The sequence below is a fragment of the Prosopis cineraria genome, unplaced genomic scaffold, assembly GCF_029017545.1.
Source record: "Prosopis cineraria cultivar Desert tree isolate PC_DT_omini unplaced genomic scaffold, ASM2901754v1 PC13, whole genome shotgun sequence".
In the NCBI taxonomy this organism is placed as follows: Eukaryota; Viridiplantae; Streptophyta; class Magnoliopsida; order Fabales; family Fabaceae; genus Prosopis; species Prosopis cineraria.
The window spans coordinates 1,986,917-2,008,402 of record NW_026555344.1 but is presented as its reverse complement, the minus strand read 5'-3'; the positions used below and the strand labels follow the sequence as shown (position 1 = coordinate 2,008,402).

At 33.9% G+C, this 21,486-nt stretch overlaps 2 protein-coding genes, 1 long non-coding RNA gene and 1 pseudogene across 4 annotated transcripts; 2 read left to right on the top strand and 2 right to left on the bottom strand.

The window, feature by feature from the left end:
- The first annotated feature begins 283 nt into the window (after window positions 1-283).
- LOC129291347 (tubulin gamma-1 chain-like) lies at window positions 284-6,440 on the top strand (annotated as a pseudogene).
- A 1,422-nt stretch (window positions 6,441-7,862) lies between these two features.
- On the top strand, window positions 7,863-8,641 carry LOC129290188 (uncharacterized). Its single transcript, XR_008588273.1, has 2 exons — window positions 7,863-8,002; window positions 8,347-8,641. It is a non-coding gene; the product is annotated as an uncharacterized LOC129290188 (long non-coding RNA).
- A 1,540-nt stretch (window positions 8,642-10,181) lies between these two features.
- On the bottom strand, window positions 10,182-11,214 carry LOC129289820 (uncharacterized). Of its 2 annotated transcripts, none has more exons than XM_054926589.1 (2): window positions 10,901-11,214; window positions 10,182-10,772 (listed from the first exon to the last, which is right to left on the bottom strand). In XM_054926589.1, exons 1-2 carry the CDS (start codon window positions 11,141-11,143, stop codon window positions 10,437-10,439), a joined length of 579 nt encoding a protein of 192 aa, XP_054782564.1. In that variant the 5' UTR covers window positions 11,144-11,214; the 3' UTR covers window positions 10,182-10,436. The 2 variants fall into 2 exon arrangements, with proteins under 2 accessions (XP_054782564.1, XP_054782563.1); XM_054926588.1 differs by having other exon boundaries at window positions 10,184-10,805; window positions 10,901-11,211.
- Window positions 11,215-18,067: 6,853 nt separating this feature from the next.
- On the bottom strand, window positions 18,068-19,009 carry LOC129290903 (ethylene-responsive transcription factor CRF5-like). The gene has a single exon (XM_054927971.1). It carries the CDS (start codon window positions 19,007-19,009, stop codon window positions 18,068-18,070), a length of 942 nt encoding a protein of 313 aa, XP_054783946.1.
- Between the last annotated feature and the right edge of the window lie 2,477 nt (window positions 19,010-21,486).

Sequence of the window (21,486 nt, the reverse complement as noted above, 5' to 3'; positions counted from 1 at the left end):
GTGCATTATTTTTTTATTCGGCATCGGTTTTTCTTGTTGACAACAAAGAACCCAACCGGTTGATGAGGGCCAAACTATACAATAATGTCATGGGCCGTTGGGCTTCACATATCACGGAACCAAAAATGAGAAAGGAAGAAAAAATTCGTTAATTTTCTTTTTCTTTTTTCTTTTTAATATTTCAAAAAATATTTTTGTATTTTTGTTTTTGTTTTTTGTTTTGCCAATATTTTTGTATTTGGCTTCGAAACTTTGTTGATTAGCAGATGCGAAGTCATTCAGGGTCTCAATCTCGGAATTCACACCCACACCCTTCGTTTCCCTCTCGTATTTCTCTTTATTCAAAAAGTTGTCCCCGCGTCCCCACCACCATCAACACTCACTATAAAGTTCTCCCTCAATTTTCCGATCCCATCCAAATTCCAAATCCTACAACTTTCCCATAAAGAAACCGAAAATGCCGCGAGAAATCATCACTCTCCAGGTTGGACAATGTGGTAATCAGATCGGCATGGAGTTCTGGAAGCAGCTCTGTCTCGAGCATGGTATCAGCAAAGAAGGCATCCTTGAAGACTTTGCCACTCAGGTTTTTTCTTCTCTGACTTAGACAATTTTTATGCAATTGCTCCTGCGCATCCATATATGCGTGTCTAATTCTTTCTCTACTGTGAGGAGGAAGAGAGGAGTGTGGTTTAATTTTATGTAACAATATAGTGGGAATTTAAGGAGACCTGTCGAGTACTTATCACTTTAATTTAATTGGACGAACATTTATTAATGTCGGACGTAAACTTTTCTAAAACAGAAGTGAATTTTAGGCTCTCCTTGGCGAAGATGCATTTGGAGCTCTTTGAGTTCTAGTTTTTGTTTTAGTTTGATGGCTTTTGCGGATTGCAAACCATGAACTTGAAATACGAGCTGGGTCCATGTTTGGTTCGGCCTTGTCAGTCAAAGGGCTATAATGTTATACACTTGTACTCTCGTGGAAGACGTTGAGCGATATCCTTACTTTCGATACTATTAATACCTAGTGCCCAATTAAGGTCTTCTTAGTTTCTGTTTTAATAGTAACCGTCATCTAATTTGTGGTGGAAGTCGTAAGACGATGAGATTCGTGAATAATTTTCTAGTATAAGCGTGCAATATTATTTAAACAGGGAAGATTGACTCTGTATTTACTTATTTTGTCAAAATGCTGCAGGGAGGTGATAGGAAAGACGTCTTTTTCTATCAAGCCGATGATCAGCATTATATACCACGAGCTTTATTGATTGACTTGGAGCCAAGAGTGATCAATGGAATTCAAAATGGAGACTACAGAAATCTATACAATCATGAGAACATATTCATCTCGGATTATGGAGGGGGTGCAGGGAACAATTGGGCCAGTGGCTATCATCAGGTTAATCACTATATTATCTTGTTAGAAGATTTGTTTTGTCCTTCAAGCTTTCTAACCTTCTGCAAAGTGCTGTAGCTTCCAAGAATTTGTACTTCTAATAAATATGAATACAATAATCTATCGTGATTTTGTGACTTAGTCATGTTAGTGATGCCCTGCCCCCATATATAGATGCTTTAATACTTTAAGGCTGTGTGTTGTTTGGTTCTGTCCATAAAGTACAAGTGCAAAAAGTATAAGAATGTTGGTTGTGGGTTGCTGCTGTAGTTGATGGTTGGAAACTTATATCCTGACTCTGGTAACAGGTTTTTGAATGACTAGTAAAAAGGAGTCCTCGCAGTCCTAGGTGATCTACATTTTTTACAAACGTCAATGAACGAATTTTGTGTGTTGGGGGACTAACTAAAGTAGCTAAAGGCCAAAGGCAGTGAAAGGTGCTGGCAAAGCGCCAGTACAAATGGAGCGAGTCATTAAAATAGGAAAATGCTAAAAATATGATGTGTGTATAAACAAAAATAAATGTAAATTTGTGGCAATAATTGACATATAAAATTAATTCAAATATAATGCTTATAGTCCTAAGTCATATTTGATTTTTATACCCTTAAACCTCTTGAGCCTAGGTATCTATTATAGTTTTGCTATTGATGGGGATTGCGTTGTTTTGTCTTTATGCTTGACATTCCACGTACATTTTACCATTAATGTGAAGTACAAGTTTATTTGATGAGGTTGTTAATGTCTGGCCAGGGAAAAAATGTCGAAGAAGACATAATAGACATGATTGACAGAGAAGCAGATGGCAGTGACAGTCTTGAGGGTTTTGTTCTTGTCATTCAATTGCAGGAGGAACGGGCTCAGGTTAATTTTTTCTCTCAAATCTTTCTTTTATTTCTTTACATGTTCCTTGATTTTTCATTTTTATTATTGAGGATTTTGCATTGGGATCATCAACAAAAGCTTTATATTGCTTAAAAGATTTGACTTTATTTAGCATCTCATGGTGCTTAGTGTTTCTATTAATAAAAAATTAAGTCCAACTCTTCAGCATGAAAATTGCACTGGACTTGCAGCCATTAACTAGCTTCAACTAGAAGTTCTCTTAATATATAAATTTTTGCTTTGAACTTGACGTGTAACAAGATTGAAACTTAGGAATTGCTCTAGTATATTGTATACCTTTCTTGTGTACATTTTTATTATGCAATATTTTTTTTGTAACTAGTACTTTAATATATTTAATGCAGGAATGGGATCCTATTTGTTGGAGACTTTGAATGATCGCTACAGCAAAAAGCTGGTCCAGACCTACAGTGTGTTTCCTAACCAAATGGAGACAAGTGATGTGGTGGTGCAACCTTATAATTCACTTTTGACACTTAAGCGGCTAACTCTCAATGCAGATTGTGTTGTTGTTCTTGATAACACTGCTCTAAATAGAATTGCTGTGGAGCGCCTTCATTTAAGTAATCCTACCTTTGCTCAAACAAATTCCTTAGTATCTACCGTGATGTCTGCAAGCACAACTACCCTTCGGTATCCAGGATACATGAATAATGACTTGGTTGGTCTTCTGGCCTCTTTAATTCCAACACCAAGATGCCATTTTCTAATGACAGGATATACTCCTTTGACAGTGGAACGTCAGGTGAGATCCAAGTTTTATGTTTATGGTTCATATAATCTTTTATATAAAATAATCTGTGGAGCATTCAAATTTGGACAAAGTTGTAGCTTTTGGAGTTTTTTGTTGCATTATATCTCTTTCCGCCGCCTCCTTTCATAAATTCTGTAATTTTCAAGGGAAATACGTTTGTTGGTGCTTGCTACATGATAGTTATTTTTCATGTTACAAACGTAGCGGAACGAATTAAAAGTCCAGTGCCATCTTCTGGCAGGCTAATGTAATTTGAAAAACCACAGTACTTGATGTTATGAGAAGACTTCTTCAGGTATGAAGACTTTAAACAGCTAGATTTCATACCTAATGGCGTTTGCTCTGCTGACATAAATAGTATTGGCAGGCAAAGAACATTATGGTCTCTTTATATGCTCGAACAAAAGATGCTAGCCAAGCAAAATATATATCAATTTTGAATATCATTCAAGGAGAAGTTGATCCAACACGGTATTATATATGGCATTTCATTTTTTTTTCCCTCCTGATTGTTTGGAACATCTGTTCTCAGAGCTGCAATATACCAGTTCACCCCATGCCACCTGCTTAGGTCAAAATGTCAAAATTATAACAAGGTTGAAACTTAGGAATTGCTCTAGTTCACCCCATGCCACCTCCTGATTGTTTAATTCTGGTTTCTTTGATAAGACCAGACCTTCATGCATTTTTCAGTTAGCATGTAAAAATTGAATGATGATTCTTCCTCTTATGTTAGAAGAGCATTCCTAGTTTTGCTGATTCCCCCCATTATGCTTTCTTGTGTTGCAGCTTTCCATGAAATGTCTTTTTTTTTTTTTTTGGTGATTGTTCAGTACCATTTTTATAATAAGTAATTTATCGTGGTGCTTTTTTCTCCCTTTATGTTCAGGTTCATGAAAGTTTGCAAAGGATACGTGAAAGAAAGCTAGTTAACTTCATTGAGTGGGGTCCTGCAAGCATTCAGGTATTGCTTCTATGACAGAACAACTGAGTGTTGTTGGCTTGTTGTGTCTACTTTATTTGGGATAATATGGCATAATCAGATATTCTTTTGTTTCTCGTGTGTATATGGTAGGTTGCCCTGTCTAGAAAGTCCCCATATGTTCAAACTGCACACAAGGTAGGACTCTCATCCTTGTCTTAGTTTTTCTTTTTATCTATGAATTTCAACCTTGAGCTTATCCTGAACTACATGTAGAATCTTAATATTAGCTATCCTGTTAGGATTATTGAAGAAATGCGAGGGGCCAAAAAAAAAAAAGATAACCTTTAAGTGTTATGTATGATAGGTCAGCGGACTTATGCTAGCAAGTCACACTAGCATTCGGCACCTTTTCAGTAAGTGTTTAAGTCAGTATGAGAAGCTGAGAAAGAAACAAGCCTTTCTGGACAACTACCGAAAGTTCCCAATGTTTGCTGTGAGTAAGCCATTTTTTACCGCAATCCGACATCACATGATGAGCATTTGTTAATTACTTTTTTGGTCTATGCTCAGATGGTACTTGAGTAGTTGGCATATAGCTGACAATAAAAGATTGGCAGGATAATGATCTCTCAGAATTTGATGAATCAAGGGACATAATTGAGAGTTTGGTTGATGAATATAAGGCCTGTGAGTCCCCTGATTATATCAAGTGGGGAATGGAGGTAGAGTCTATATTTACGTCACTTTAAGTTAATCTTTTCATTTTAAGTTAATCTTGCATGTTGCTCTTTTTTCCCCTATAGGATCCAAACAATACGCTAATGGGAGAAGGCAATGCTACGGGAACTGTGAACCCAAATTCCGTAGCGTGAAGAAGCCTAGCAAGCTTTGATAAAGCTGTTCTTCAGATTTTCTTGAACTTTCTGGCTTTCTCTTACCTTCGTTAATGTGGAAGATTGAGTAACTTACATGGCACTTCTTTTGCTCCAACCACTTGCTGACTTCTAGTTGGCTTCCTTCCAAGGAAGTAGCTTCCAGAAGGGAGAATGAGTTAAGTTATGATTTTTATTAGAAACTAGATGCTCCACTGTTTTGAGTAAATAGCAAGCTTAAGTAAATATTATCCAAGCCAGTTTTTTAGTTTTCTTATATCCACCTTGTTCCTGATCAAAATAAAGCTTCAGTCTCTAAGCTCCTTCTTGATTACTTGTTAGTGAGATGACGGGTTGGAATCGATCATTGCTCCACCGTCTTGGCTTAATGGGATGGGGGATGATGAGAGGTCCAGGTGATTTTTTGTAATCTGTGTAAATATTAATCATTGCAGGTACAGGGAGACAGGAAAAGGGTTTTATGTAAAATAAATTTAGAGGGTTTGAATTTGAATGAGCTTTTTCAACGTTGAGGTGTCAGATGGTTTGTATCGCTTAACCATTTGGACATCCACGCGTGCATGACTTGGTGGTACAGAATCTCACTGTATTCTTTTTCTAGGGAATGTAAATGGTTGATTTGTCACTGTGTCCTTTTGCTATCTGGATCTTGGATGTTTAATAGGGGATCCTGCTGATGCTCTTTGATGAATCTTACAGTATTTAAATTTTGAAAGGAATTCGATTTTGTTATCATGTGGCAAGCATGTGTTAGCACAGTTCTCTTTGTTATATTGTCCCCTTAGAATTAGCATTTTGGGTCCACTGTGATTGGTGCTGCAAATTCTGAATATATTAGACAGCCAAATTCTAAATACGAAAATGTACTCACTCTGCGTTAATTAACGCCATTAGTTCTACAGAATAATGGCCCAATATGGATATGATAAAATTTGCCTCATCTTTATATACTGGAATTCTTAAATTCCTGCAGGTTTCAAACGTAGTCTTCTGAAGTTTAAACTTGTCATGTGAATATACAGGTAATAAATAGGGGCTTGCTTGTTGCCTGTTGTCAATGTCCCAAGATGTGTTGGTAGGAACGGTCCACGTCCACGTCGCTTGTTAATTGCTGTAATTCTCCTCGATCCACATTGGGAAGAGTCTCAAATTTGTTGGGTATTTTAAGATAAATGGAGATAATATAATAATTTGAATAGCCTTTTAGTCTTCTTTTTTTTAATAGCTTCAGTATGTTCACTTTCAATGCTGATTTGTAATCCAGTCAGCTATATGATTTGCATATCATGGTGATTTTGATTGATGATTCCTATAAGATCAAATGGCACATAGGCTGTCCTTTCAATTCTTGTATGGACAAGTTGGATATCGTGTAGTGGTTTAGGGAGGCAATAGGAGAGTCACGAGAGCGAGCCTGTATGGGCTTTATTCTCTTGTCTGCTTTTTATCTGCTGCTCTCCTCCTGTAACCCTAGGAACCACTGTTTATGCTTCATTCATATTGTCTGATTTTGAACTATACCAATGTATGATTTGTTTTGTATCTAACTAGGATTTACTTGTATATTAAACGTTGATGAAGACAAATTACATGTAGCCCAAGATTTATTGAGCTGACACTGTAAGTAGCGATGGCTCCCATCAAATTTTGTAGATATATAATGCTTCTTGTTAGCATTTATCACAACTATGTGGCTCTTATTTATTATGCATTGTATAGAGCCTAAAGAATGAATTCTATAAATTGATGTTCCTTTAAAAGTGATCGAATTATTGAAGTTCGCTCTCTCTCCCCGCATTAAACATAGAAGAAAAAATTACGTGCAACCCAAAATCTAGGGAGCTGGCATTGTAAACTTGTAACTACAAGCCATGGTTCCCACCAGCTTTTATAGATATATAATAGAAGACGATCCTTCAGCTACATTATTCACGTTATTTCATTGTTAAGAATTATTTATTTCTTATATTTTATTTGAAGAATTTAGTGCGCATTTGATTTGTTAATCCATGCATTACATGAGATATGTTAATTTTTACGAAAATATCATTCAATATCAGAGATATAAAATTAGTTGCCAAAAAAGATTGACTATATTAAAAATAAATTAAATATTTAAGATTTTTTAAAAAAAATCAATTTAAAAACAATATTCTAATAAAAACTTGAATAATAAAGGTAAAAGAAGATTCAAAGAATAAAAAAAGAAAATAAAACAATGAAGCAAGTAAAAAAAGGTTGAGACACAGGTCGGCTTGACCGAAATGGGCTTAGGTATTAGAAATTCTATGACCTCAAATTTGACCAGTTCCCTAAATCTAGCTCTTATTGATTGAGACTAATCCAAAAATCCTTTTTATAAAAAAATTAAGTTTCACGTTATTACATTACATATCCAAGCTCTAAAAGATAAATTAAAATGTTCTAAAGTTTAAGACAAATAATATAAATCCAAGCTTAAACGATTTCAAACTCGTCATCCTATCTTTCTTCTTCTCTACCATGCTTTCCAATATTTTTCATTCTAACCAAGCAAGCCAATAGATATAGCATTTGCTCAATCATGTTATCACCCAAACTGGACCATATAAATTAAAAAATTAAAGTTGTACCGGGAAGGTAAAAATTCTAAAAAGTCCTATGATAGCTATATAATCATAGAAAAACCCTTATTTTACATTTGATTTTAAAAATAAATACGAGCTTTAAACAAGTAACTCAACCCCGAGCCAAATAAAAAGAGCTTGAAAACACCAGTTTGAAACGGCCACAATCCCACATGGGCAGGCATGTTAAGTTGCAACTTGCGGTGCAATTCACTAAAAGACGTGCAAAAGTGGTCCCATTGCAACCAAAGATAAAACCATAGACGCAGCCCACACCTTGATATTTACCTAACAGCTCCCCGCAACTTTCCACTTTCATTCTATTTATATGCACATTAAGAGGCTTCTTCTTCTTCATCATTCCTCTTCTTATAGACTGCTTTCAGCCTTCTCTTCTGCAAATTCCCAATGGCATTACTGCTGAGAGCACCGGTAGCTTTAGCTCTTTCGTTTGCCATTTTGTGTGCTTCTGTTGGTGGTGGTGTGTCTCAATCCTCTCTCCCGCTCCTTCCAGTGATGGTATCCCTCTTCTCTGTTCTTCATTTCTTCTATGCTTTTCAACAGTTTGATCCGTCAATCTGATACTTCATTTCTCATTCTGCTGTTCTTCAATGTGTATTGTCATCTAAGATAATCAAACAAATGTGTTTTGTATGGTTTTAAGATGAACTTTTTTTGTCTTTTCTTTTTAAGTTCTGGTTCAAATGCTACAGGTATGAAAAAAATGATAGCAAGGAAGTAAACTATTTTGAGATGAATTTAGATTAACAAAACATACGTGTATGGCATAATTTATTTATTTATTGAAAATCGAATCTATAAATTGAAATTGATTTAATTTACTTATATTTTTGTGAATTCAGGAACGACCATAGACCAAGGGATTGCATACTTCTTGATGCTTGTGGCTCTGATCCTCACATACCTCATCCACCCACTTGATGCCTCTTCCTTCCTCCCTTAATTTCTTCTTTGTATCTCTCACTTTCTTCATTAATTTTAACATTTTTATATGATTTGCTTCATGGGCTACGAGATCTTTTTTTTTTTGTGGTTTTAATGTTTGTATTTTTTTTATTGTTATTTATATGATAATTAACTAAACTTCTATATGTCGTAGTAGACTTTTTTCATGAGGAATTGAGCCTTTAATTATTACTCGTACTTCTCTCCATTTAGTCATCCGAGCTAGCCCAAATGATTGTCCTCTTCAAATTGTATTTATCCTAATTAATGGTGGTGAACTAGTAATGTATTGTTCATTGTCAATTTATTTTTAAAAAATTGCTGCTTTTATTTTAATTTTTTTTTCAATCTGCTGCTTTTATTCTAATTGTCATCATTAACAATTGAAAAATAAACTATAATGTAAATTATAAACTATAATGTAAATTACTTTATAGATTGATCTTTCTTTCTTTTTTTTTCTTTAATTTCATCAAGTATCCTGGTATTATCACTTTTTATTCAAACTAATCTAAAGCCTCACTTATATGGGACCATTATTATTACTTCAAGGATAACATTTGGCATGTTTATTTAAAGCAAATATAAATTTCAAGACTTGAGATCTCAAAATAAGTTGATTTAACTCCCCCAACTAATTATACCCAATATAATTCAATTTGATTTTTCTTTTCCTTTTGAATGCAAACAAGAATTTCATTCTTGGCCAAAAACAAACAGGAATTTTATTCATAAATTGACAAGGCGAAACAACAAAGTACATAAAAAAATATTAGGTTATCAATTTTTCATCATTCAGCACCTCTGTACTAAGAGATGGTTGATGATTAACGAAATTAAAAATCAATATCTAAATCATGACCCATGACTCGTGACTCTTCCTAGTTAAAATATTTGCAATTCCCTATGTACAAATTAAGTTAATTTTAACATTCCAACTTCTATTAGCATGACTGAAAGCTTCCCCATTCACATTTTGGAAAGGAAGATCAAGTATACTTGGTCCCTTAGTAGAATATTTATAGCTTCCACACCATTACTTTAGAGATTGATGTTTCAAAAATGTACCTTTCACAATTTAAATTAATAAAAAGACTTGCTTAGAAATGTGATGATGTTAAGTATTTGTGATATTTTTATTTCAAGCGAAATTGTGTTTCCTGAAGGATAAAATTGATTTCTGTCTTAAGAATAATCTTTAATTGCTTTCTTTCTATGGTAAGAAAATCAAGTTTATTATTATATTTTTTGTGCAATTATCTAATACCCGTTGTTGTTGTTGAGAAATAAAAACTTTACCACCAATGTTGATTTTATTATCAATAAATAAATACTTATTTTAAGGGAAAAAAGACATAGCTTGTTAAAAAAACATTTTTCATGATGCAGTAAAATCAATCGAACAAATATGTTTAATAATAATCAGCTGGCATTAGCTCTAGTGGAAAGAATTATGGTCACTTAAGCATGAACACTTGAATTTGAGTTTATGTTATGGCAAAAAATATTTTTGAAATAATTATTTTTAATTGACTTAACAATATTCAAATTTGATCCAATCAAATAGCTATATCAAAAAAAAAATGTTCAATAATAATTCATTTTCCTGTACAATTTATTTATTATGTAAATGCTATGAAAGTTACATTTGATTCAAAGAAAAATCAAATCAAATCAATCATAAATAATTTTGAAGATGAAAATTAAAAGTTTTTATAAGAATAATAAATATTATGAAAAGAATATGGTTCAAACCTCATGCCAATAAACATATCATTTCCCTAAAAAAGAACTTAAAATGATTACAATACATTATATGAAATCTCTTTAAAGCAAAACAATCAAATAACCATGTTGGGAAATTACACACATCTAGGAATGATGTAACGAAACTTGAAACTAAACGAGTCGCTCGTCTCAAATATTACACGGTTCTCCAAAACAAACAAACAAACAAATAAAATGAATCTTATATGAATATTGGAATTCAGCCTCTTCCCTTGTAAACATCAAAGTGGCTATTTATTTCAATTGATCTGCAACATTGAGATTGATGCCTTCTTCTGCAGAAATACACAGTGGAGGAAACAGTAATCGAAGCTGCTATGAGTTTAGCAGCTCCTCCAACCACTCTCTGCCACGTTTCTGGATTGCACAGAAATTTCATGCAACAGAGAAGGAAACAGTTGGTTCTCTTCTTGTTGAAGCTCCAATTACCAAAGCTTGAATCCAATTCATCGATCACACTATATGGCTTGCCTTCATAATCTGACACTTTCTGCATCAGAATTGCTCTGCTTTCTTCTACCTGGTTCACTGCAACCTGCTTGTTTATGAAATGCCATGCTCTCATTCTCTGTGATAATTCACAGATATGATATTGGTGGAGTGAACAATGAAAGAGAATATAATGGATTTATTATAAAGGAAGAAGAAGATGAAATTGTAAACCTGGATGTGAATGAGCATGTCTTCGACTTGCTTCAAAGAATCCCTCGAGCCGATCAATCTCTGCGTCTCATCATGCAATATTAATGGTGTCTCTGAAAATTTGCAGAACCATTGATTTTCATGATCTTGTGAACTGTGATACTTGTTTTCTTCCTTGTTCTTTTTGATTTCTTGGTTCAGTTTGTCTTGCAAATCGCGTGCCCTCTCTATCAGACTCTGCAAATCCGTGTTCGTCGTCTCCATCTAAGTTCTAACTCATTAGCGAACCAACAAAGTAACTCCACCATTCAAAATCAAATGAAACCATTTCATTTCTTTCTTTTCAAGTTTGGGATAAATATTGTTGCCAGCTTTCACTTTTCTTGGCTGTCCCCTGCGTGGATCTTGCTTTTCTGTACTTTATTATTTAGGACCCGACAATACTCACCCTTTTTTTTTTTAATTAGTTTGCTTAGGTCTATTTCTCTCAATTTACAAAAAAACAGTCAATTTAGTCCTAAAACAAGATAAGTAAACATATAATTCAATATAAAAACAGTCTACAAGTAATTTTATACATTAAATATACAATAATCAGCTTTTTTTTTGTTATGAACAGTTGTTTCTTGTAATTATTTAGCATCACTTGATTGGTATGGTTGTAGAGGGGATAAAAAATCATTTGCATCTCACGTATATAGCCTTTATATTTGAAAACATTGATAAATCAAACTGTGACTAATACAACTTCTTCTTTAAAGTTTGTGTAACTATACTAAGCACCCACCTAATTTATTTATTTAAAAAAGGGTTAATGACATCCATAAAGTTGTGCAACAAATACAGCGTTTAAAAATGTTTCATTTTTATGAAGTCAGGTTTAATGGGAAGATGAAGAAGTTGAATGTTGCTTAGCTGTTGTGAACCCCACAAATTGGAGCCGACATTCCCTAATGATGCTTCTTCATATGAGTCTTCCATGTTTATGAGGTGCACTCATTAGTGGATGCATGTGTTGGGTTTCACAAGCATATAATATTGGACGCAATTGTTTATTGTTTCTTTGTTAAATTCAAACGAAATTCTATAAATGAGTTTTACATATAATTAATTCATAACAGCCAAAAAAGAAATCTCCACTCTTACATGATAACCGTGATGAAAACAAATATAATCCATAGTTAATTAATTGCCTGCTTATTTTAATTTAAAATATCTAAAAATATACTTCATCTATTAAAAAATATAAGACATTTTTAGTCTTTCGAGATATAATCATTGCATTATTTTTAAAAATGCCCTTATTAATAATGACTTTATATTTATTATAGGATGTTTAATAAGATAAATATGAAAAGGTAGAGTTACTTTGAAAGTAGATAACTACTTTATTAAAAGTGAGATTAAGTTAAAAATATCTTACATTTTTTAACGGAGGGAGTAAAAATGATTACACTTTGAAAGACTAAAAATGTCGTATATTTTTAAACATCCAACTCACCAAAATATGTTTTATATTTTTAAACGAAGGGAGTATAAATTATAAATGTTTTTAAACATACAGCTCCTCATGCTTATAATTGTTTTTCACTTATGCGTATATATGTGTATATTCTAACTTCTAGGATGCATGTGTTATGGTATGGGGTCACTTTATCGTGGATAAACGAATGGTTCAAATATCATAAATCTGAAAAATATTTCTGTTGTATCTTTTTTGACCATGTCCTTTAATTTAGCAATGTCGCTTACGATATCCTCTTTGTTATCCTTCTTTTCCCTTCTCTTCTATTTCCATTGTCTCTGGAGGGTCCATTATAAAGAGATACACATGACTCACATTATTCTTTTTTTAAAAAAAAATTATATGCTTCCCAAGTTATGGTAAGTTAAAGTGGATTCTATATATTTACATGAAACTCAAAGTGAACTTTATACTATTCAAGGTATGACTTGCCTTGATGCGAAAAAGTTGTCATGATAATAAATAAACAACAAAATTGGAACATTTGTGGAGAATTTTTTTTTTTTTTTTTTTTGGCCAACCATTTGTCTGTGTCTGATTAAGCATTGTCAGGCTCAATTTAAAATATTTTTCATATCAAACTCAAAACCTTATATTTTAACCGTCATGGCACAATCCACTAAAATTATGGTCCAAACTCCAAACATTGTGTATCTATCTCACTCCTTCCTGCTGGGACAGATCCACCAAAAGAAAACGAGTGCTCTCAAGAAAGACAAGTCAGGACACTTAACGAGACAATGATGGAAGCCCAGACTTTAGAAAAGGACTTCTTGATAAGAACCTTGGGTTAATATATGGGCCCTACTGGTATGGCCCAAAAGCTCACCATCAAGTGTTTATGTTAATGGGCTGATGACACTTTTTTTTAAAACTGATTGATCAATAACACTTTTAAAGGCTTTTACCAAAAAAAAAATTACACTTTTAAAGACAACGAAATAATTACGAATTTTTATTTTAAAAAAAATAAATAATTGCGAATTCAACGTGATACAAATATACAATGTTCCGGAAAAAACGTAAACCTTCTCTTTTATTTTTTTTTCTGTAGCTACTTGCCTACGTGCTCACTCCTGAAAATGACGTGGGTGTTACTTTATAAAAGTTAACAAAGTAAAGAAAATGTGATTTGAAATTCTAACCCTCTTTAGATAACATAAAACAAATATATAGAGTTACATATCTTGAAAATTAGCCGCAAACCTTATTGTTTGTAAATTATAAATGACACAACTTACTTCTCAGGCTTTATATAATATTAAGAACCAATTACAACTTCAATGTATTAAGTTTAAATTTGGTTTGAAGGCGATAAAATGAATGAAACAGACATAAAATAAAAATTTGTAATCAAGTAATGGCTTTAAAAAAATAAAAATAACATCAGCACATTAAATAATGATGATGAGAATACATTAGGTGTCGTATAAATTTGCTCTCTTCCCATCCCTGCAATAAATTAAAACGACGGGGATCTCCAGCACCTTATATTGGATTTAAGAAACTAAAAATTTAAATACTGGTCTAAGGCATGAGACATCCCTTGATAGCTTGAACGGCCAAGGCATTTGACCTCCCATGGTCGGCGAACTGGGGCCGGCACGACTCCGGAAAAGACCATTGTGTGTGAAAATGATGGTATTTCTTCTGGGGTCGATACACAAAGATTTCATTGGCCCACTACGGTCCATTAGAATGTTAGATGGATCGAGCCATCTGGCTTTCACATGATCCCTCAACTGTGGTCAAATTAATTACCACCTAGCACCTATATTTGATTTACTTTGAAAAAATTAGTATTTAGGACCAGGAATATGCAAACTGATACGTTTATTTTTTTTTTTTTTAATTTGAAGTCTAGTTTTGCTTGATATCAGAGGATAATAAATGGGACGTGGCAGGGGTCTGACGTAAAAAGAGTTCCGTGGGAGAGATGCCAAGCCTGGGCTCACACTGTCACACCACCATCACCTTGCTTCGTCTGGTGCTACTGTACTGTGATTGTGTGCTCGTTTTCAACGTTGCTGGATCGTCTCCTTAAAATATTATTATCGCCAGCGATTGTGTATGGTGTGGCACATAAAAGGTGATCAGACATCAGAGTGTCAGGCCAAGTTGGATCCCTTCTCTGCACTTGCGCCCCGACAACACTCTTCCACCCCTCCCAGCCTCCCTCTCTAGTCCCTCTACTCTTAACACGCCCCCAAACTTGCCTTCCCTTCCCAACTACTACCCTTGAAATTTTAAAAACTCAAAGCATTCATGAGTTTTATATTGTATATTTCCAAAGTCAGGTTGACGTGCAATTTTATTTTTTATAGTAGCAGATCTCTTCGTCAAGTTTCTACAGCCCTGGATCCCTCCCCAAACCTGTTCTGAATCTTTTGACAAAATATGAATTCAGCCGGTGAGAACTTGCAGCTGTTGCATTGTTTTATGGGAGAATTGCATTCATTTCTATCCTAAAAAAAATTAATTTTACAAATAAGGATTAATAACATGTCTTATTCAAAAAAAAAAGTCATATTCCTATTTTATCAACAATCTATTATTTATTGATCTTTATTTATAATTAATTTTTTAGAAGGAGGTTGGATGTAATTTTCTTTTGTTTTATTATGTTAGAAGAATTGCATTTAGCCCCCTCTCAAGAAGATTAATCATAGATAAAGACTAACAACAAGTTATATTGATTAAAAAAATAAGTCATGTTCACATTTTAACATCTCGTTTTGCATTTATCTTTATCTGTAATTTTTTTTTTTTTTTTGGAATGGGCTAGATGCGATTTTCCTTGTTATATTTGCCAATACTAACAAAAGCGCACCTTGATGGGGTTGGAGGGAAGCCTCCTCTGCCTCTCCACTAAGGTAGAGGCTTAATTTAGACCATTTAAATTTAATCTGGATGGTCCATATTTTAATATTTTTATTTTTTATTTATATTTTTAAAATAAAAAATACGCAAAATTGTAAAAAAATTAAGAAACAAGCTTATTAGTTTAATAGTCCATATTTAATATGAATGATTTAAATTTAATATTAAAATTTTTTAATAAGTTTACTTTTCCATTCAGAATATATTTGTATTGTTCAAAATATACCTATAAAGTCAATTTAAATTTTTAATATTAAATTCAGATCATTTATATTAAATTTAGATTGTTAAATTAATACGTATATATTAGATTCATTTTTGAAACTATACGCGCAATATGAACATATTTTTTCGGGTCTTAACTGTCACCATTCATTGTTGTTCCTATCATATATATTGGATTCATTTTTAAATTATGGAGGCAATATGGAAAACAAAGAAGTAGTCACGTCCATCTATTTTTGAGTTAAACAGACAACAACCAACATTTGATTCATTCAAAGCCAAAGAGAGATAAAAAGACATCCGCGCCTTTTACGCTCTTGCCATCGTAAATTTTATATTCATTGATCAAAGTTGTTGCGGCTCACGTACGGTGTGTGTGGTTGAAAGACGAGGTACACAAGAGGAGAGCGCGGAATTGGAATATATAAAAAAGCTTGGAGCACTTTCTCAAATAAAAGACAGCGATGCAAGTTGCTTTACGATTTTGAATATCAAGTGTTTGACAGATGCACATGCATCAGACAAAGGCTCTGCTAAATCTGCAAACCCCCCCCCCCCCCCCCAGTTTCTTAAATTCAAGAGACAACCCATACATAAGTGTATGTGTATGCATGGTCAAGGACCGTGATGAGCTTTCCGTACATGCTTTTGAGGGACAAAGGCATGCAGCAGGCCTCCCTCGTTTCCCCTTTAATAAATAGAAACAAATGAATGGTCTCTCCAGAATGAGTCCCAATTCTTTTGTTTTCTGAATATGTATGAAGCTAGGAAAATATTCAATTTAAGCCGTCCGAACAATCATATAATAAAATGATCAGAGAATAATAAAAATAGAGAGAAGATACAGATTCAAATGGTGCATAGTACTGCATAGCATGCCGCTCTGCAGACAAGGCGCTAAAGATTATATATATATATATATATATATATATATATATGTGCATGTATGTATGATGAGACGGCAGATATAGAATAGAAAAGAGGAAAGAAGGTTGATAAGTAGGTAGCGAGAGAGTGGGAAGGTGGTGGCTCCCAACTAGCTGGCACTGCCTTCTTTGGTCGCTTAAAATCAGAGATTATTAGTTTTTGAGAACACTTTCATGCTCCACGCCGACATCTACTATTCTTGTATTACTCCCGGGAATCACCCTTCTCTCTTACTCCCAAGTCTATCTCCGCCATCTCTCTCTTCCTGCCTCTTTTATATGCATATATTTTTTTATTTAAAAATATAAAATATTTTTTGAGAAATTAAATATTAAAAAATATAAAGTATTTTTAATTTTTTAAAATGTAATTATTATCTTTTTTTTAATAAAAGTATCTCTATTAATAATAATTTTATATTTATTATAAGATATTTAATATGAGTAAATATGAAAAGTTAAGGTTAAGTAAAAAGTAAATAATTACTTTATTAAAAAATAAAATTTAATTAAAAATATTTTATATTTTTTAACGGAGTAGGTATATATGTTTATATCTCTCTCCCCCTTGGACTCAGTACATGAAATTAATTTATGAATGGATCTCCATGAACCTAATGTTGTTACTATTCGGCGTTAGTGCGTAATTTATTTATTTATTCTCCCTCTCTCTCAAATATCATGCGCTAGTTCAGTTAGTATATAAATTTGAACTGCATTACCAAACCACCACATATAAAGGATTGATTTGATTGGTAAATTTCCTCCCAAGATTACCACACGAGTGAAACTTTTAAAACGCCGCGTCCACTTCTGAGAATTTTGTAATTAGAGTGCTGGACTGGGGACCAATTAGCACCAATCTCCAAGGCTATATTATATTATTCGTGATTAGGGATCCACGAGTGAATCATGAATCTTAGCCTTGTCAATTTGTAATATCATCAGCTTTGGAACAAAATCTCAAAAAGAACCGACCGACCCGAGTCTTGATTAGATAAGCAATGAAGGAAGGAAGGAAGGAAAGCGATACATAATTAGTTATGGACCACTAAGAACAACAAGAGAACATACATAAATGCTCGCTCCACAATAAAGAGGATTGACCCTCCAAAAGAAGATGCAGCGTTCGTGGCTGTCAAGTGCCAAAGGTGGCAAACCGTAGATCGTGAAATAGTGAAAATTGATGCTTTTACAGCTCTCCCTCCAACTCCGTTGTGCACTTCGCTTTTCGGCACATGCTTACCCCGTTCCCTCACACAAAATATCTTTTTTTTTTTTTGGGCCAACTCACACAAAATATCTATCCCTCCTACCAAACACATCTTTTTTCGTTACTCACCAACCTCATCTCCCCGCACTATTGGCATCACTAAATCATATTACCTGGCTTTTCGGCTCCCCCTTCATGATCCATTGCCATTTCAAAAAAATTACTCATCCATCAATTTCCAAACTTACATGCCATACCTCCAGAATCAAAATTCATTAACAACAAAACTCTTCCTTACAGAACAAAAAATTAATTAGAAATAAGTTAAAAAAAATAAACTCGACTCATTGACCATGTTCGTTTTCTTTACACGCTTCAGAAAAAACATTAAACCACTTCAGTCTAATTCATCGCACCGATCAATCTTCCCCGATTACCTTCGCCTTCGGATGATTTTGTTGTCCGTCTCCAACCCAGTTTTCAGTACTGTCTTGTTCTTGAAAGTAGCTGTCTACGTCCCATTTACACGATTCAAAATCTTGTTCTAGGTGGAACGGACTGTCCCTGATATTTAAATTATCGTTTGAAGTGAACTGGTCGAAGAACATTGGGAGAGGGACCTCATATTCTGAATATCGAGAAGCAAATGAAGAATCTAAGAACAATAAATTACTATCTTGGAAATATGGCTCCGCTTCTGCTTCTGCATCTGCTTCTCCTTCTCCGGGCTCTGTTTTGGGTTCTTCTAGAGACTGGAACCTCAGGACAGAGGTTGGGGAAGACGCGTGGGGCTCCTTAATCAACTCAACGTTGTCCACTGAGGTTGCTTCGGATTCTTCGACGGGTTCGGCAATTAGAGGTGGTGGTCGGAGAATATTTGTCTTGGCATATGGACCTCGAATACGAATAGCTGCTCTGTCGTATGCCAGAGCTGCCTCTTCCGCCGTATCGAAAGTGCCCAGCCACAGCCTCTGCCGACTCACAGGATCTCTGATCTCCGCCGAGTACCGCCCCCATTCCCGCCGTCGAACTCCGATGTACTTCTTTCTGTACGGTTCGACCTGGTCAGATTTTTCGGGTCGGACCTTACCGGACTTGTTTCTGGACCTCTGCTTCGAAGACGAGGTGTTGGTACCTCCTCCGTGAGCCTCTCTGTTTGCCGAAAAATTGGAGCATTTATCTATTCTGATTTCATTAACGAGCCTCCTCATTCTCCTGGGTTGGAAGCGTTCGTCTTCGTCATCGCCGCTTGAGGTGTCAGTGGCGTAGTGATCAGTGACGCTGATCCGGACAACCCTGGGGGCTCCGATAAGAAACTCTGGTTTCACAAACTTGGTTGTGATTGTCTTAGTTTGCTTCATGGTGAAGAAGAGAGCAGCAAAAGTGGCGCATCAATGGCGAAATAAGGAGGCGCCTGGTGACGAAGGGTAGGAAAGGAGAGTCTAGGAGGAGTAGCAGAGTCAAAACGCGAGAATCACTGATATATATACCGAGAGGATCTTTCATTTCTTATTGCAGATTTGCGAGATAATACAAATTTTTAGGAAAGTTCATTAAAGAAAGTTTACTAATTTAAATTAGCGTTACTGTTAAATTTCAAAAAAATCAAAATAGGAATCAAAGGGGACCGAGGCGCAGATACCGGTGAAGTCGAAGCATGCGACTCGCCGCATTTACGAATAAAGCCGTTCCGCCATACGACATGTGTACCGTTTGGCCCGGTAAAAGTGTCCGTTTTCTCTTTCTATTTTTTAAAATATCGAAAAATGATGAGTATATTTTAATTTTAATTGTCAATAATTCATTTTATTTAACGCTTCATAACATAAAATTATTTAATTTGTTTTCTTGAATGATACTATTTTATTCTCTTTTTTTTTTACAAGTCGAAACCATATTTTCTCTTATTCGTGATATTTTATTCATTTTAACAATATGTTCTTTCATTTGAATCTAAACAATTTACTACTTGTTATTCACATTCTATTCTTATGCCTGGTAAAAGTGTCTATGTTCTCTTTATATATTTTTAAACTGTATATGTAAGTTGTAATACTTGGTGTCCAAGTTCTCTGATGGGCATCCCAACTAATTTGTCGTTCGAGTTTTTTGACCTGATTTTATTGTTCATTAATATATCACTGATTTTTTTTGGACCTTGAATATATAACTGAAATTGAGAGACACACAAAATCAGATAAAAAATAAATGTCATTCCATCCACCCATTTAATAATATATAAAGTCAACAGCATTTAATAATTTAGTAAATTAATAATAGTGGTATAGTAATATATCGTGGCCCAAACCAAAAAGAAGTGTAATGCAGGAAACAGTGAAAGTGATTCTTGTGATTTTAGAATGTGATGGAGAAATAATTAAGCAACCATATCTATTAATGATTTTTACTAAAAATATAATTTGATATGCCTTGCCGTCCAAGTAATACGTCATATATTTGGTAATTGATATGACTTTTGGAAGTGAATAAATGGGTTTTTGTTGGGAAGGCGGGTGCTAACTGAATAGTTTTCTAAACATTCGTCATAGCTCATGTTTAATATTATCCCATTAAATAAAAGTATAATTAATATAACGTCTGCGTTGTTTTTCTATCTGTTGTCGCATGATTGTTGTATCATTGTATGCGAACATATTACTAGTTGTTTGTTGGGCTTTTTTTAATAACATACCCACTTATTTAATTCATATGATCGTTACTCATTTACAATTAGCTAGATCCGAAGCATTTGAGTTGATAAATTTGAATTTGAATTTTAAAATTTAACATCTTACATTTAAAATTTGAATTTAACTCATATTTAAAATTTATATATTTAAAATATTTTGTTTGAGAGACCATTCAAGAACTTGCAAGTCACTGCATACATAGCTTTCATGTTTGCTCTTAAGGTTTTTATTCCCAAGTAAGAGTGGGTCGCTTGCTGCAATGCCACCATATTTAACCACAAATCTAACCAGAATTACTAGACTCCACCATAATAATTAAAAGATAACCAATTCTAATAATCTTATCACAGTAAAAAAGATTCAATTATAGTTAAAAATAGCTAACCATATTAAAAAAAAAAGCCAATTCAAAGATCTATTATGATTAATAAAATTAAACTTGCCAAAATAAATCTTTTATCATACATGCATATAGTTCCTACCATCACGATGGAATGGTTTACAATCAAGCAATGAAATTTTAGTATGCTAGAAAAGGCTAAAACCTACTATGATATTAGAATCCTTTTGAATTAATTGGATCTCATGTTTTTAACAAAGGAGTAAAACCTTCAATGAAACAACCACAACCCAAAATTCACACATAATCAGATCCTGTCGTGGTAGTGAAAATTTTACTATCTATGGTAAAAAAAGAACAATGTAACTCGTGAGCCATGATAGAAAAAAAACTATCCTTACTTCAGCCATGATATTTAGAGCAAGTTTAAGTAACTAACATATGCCCTTATTATGGTAGAAAAGATTTTTACATAATATTCAAGACTACCATAGCAAAAAAGGTAAACTTACAATCACATAACTATCATGACTACCATGGTATGAAAGGAACAAGCTCCCTTGTGCAAGCTACCATGGTAGGAAAGGAGTAAACTTGCACAATCATAATCCACATAAATAATAAATAAAAAAAATAACTAAAAATATACACTCATGCCTTTGGTCAAATTCATCTAACTCAGGGTTCGGAGACTAAAGGATTAATGCAATACAATACAAATAGAAATATCAATTAAATAAATAAATTACTTAAGCTAAGTGGCCCTTGGTGTGGTAGTAGACTTTTTTATCCAGAGCTGTACTTCTTA

Bases quoted from the DNA above. Each gene is read 5' to 3' on its own strand.
- LOC129290903 (XM_054927971.1), bottom strand. From the start codon at position 19,009: ATGAAGCAAACTAAGACAATCACAACCAAGTTTGTGAAACCAGAGTTT.
- LOC129289820 (XM_054926588.1), bottom strand. From the start codon at position 11,143: ATGGAGACGACGAACACGGATTTGCAGAGTCTGATAGAGAGGGCACGC. The intron at 10,806-10,900 runs GTTTACAATTTC...GAATTATCACAG, and splicing joins ACATGCTCATTCACATCCAG to AGAATGAGAGCATGGCATTT.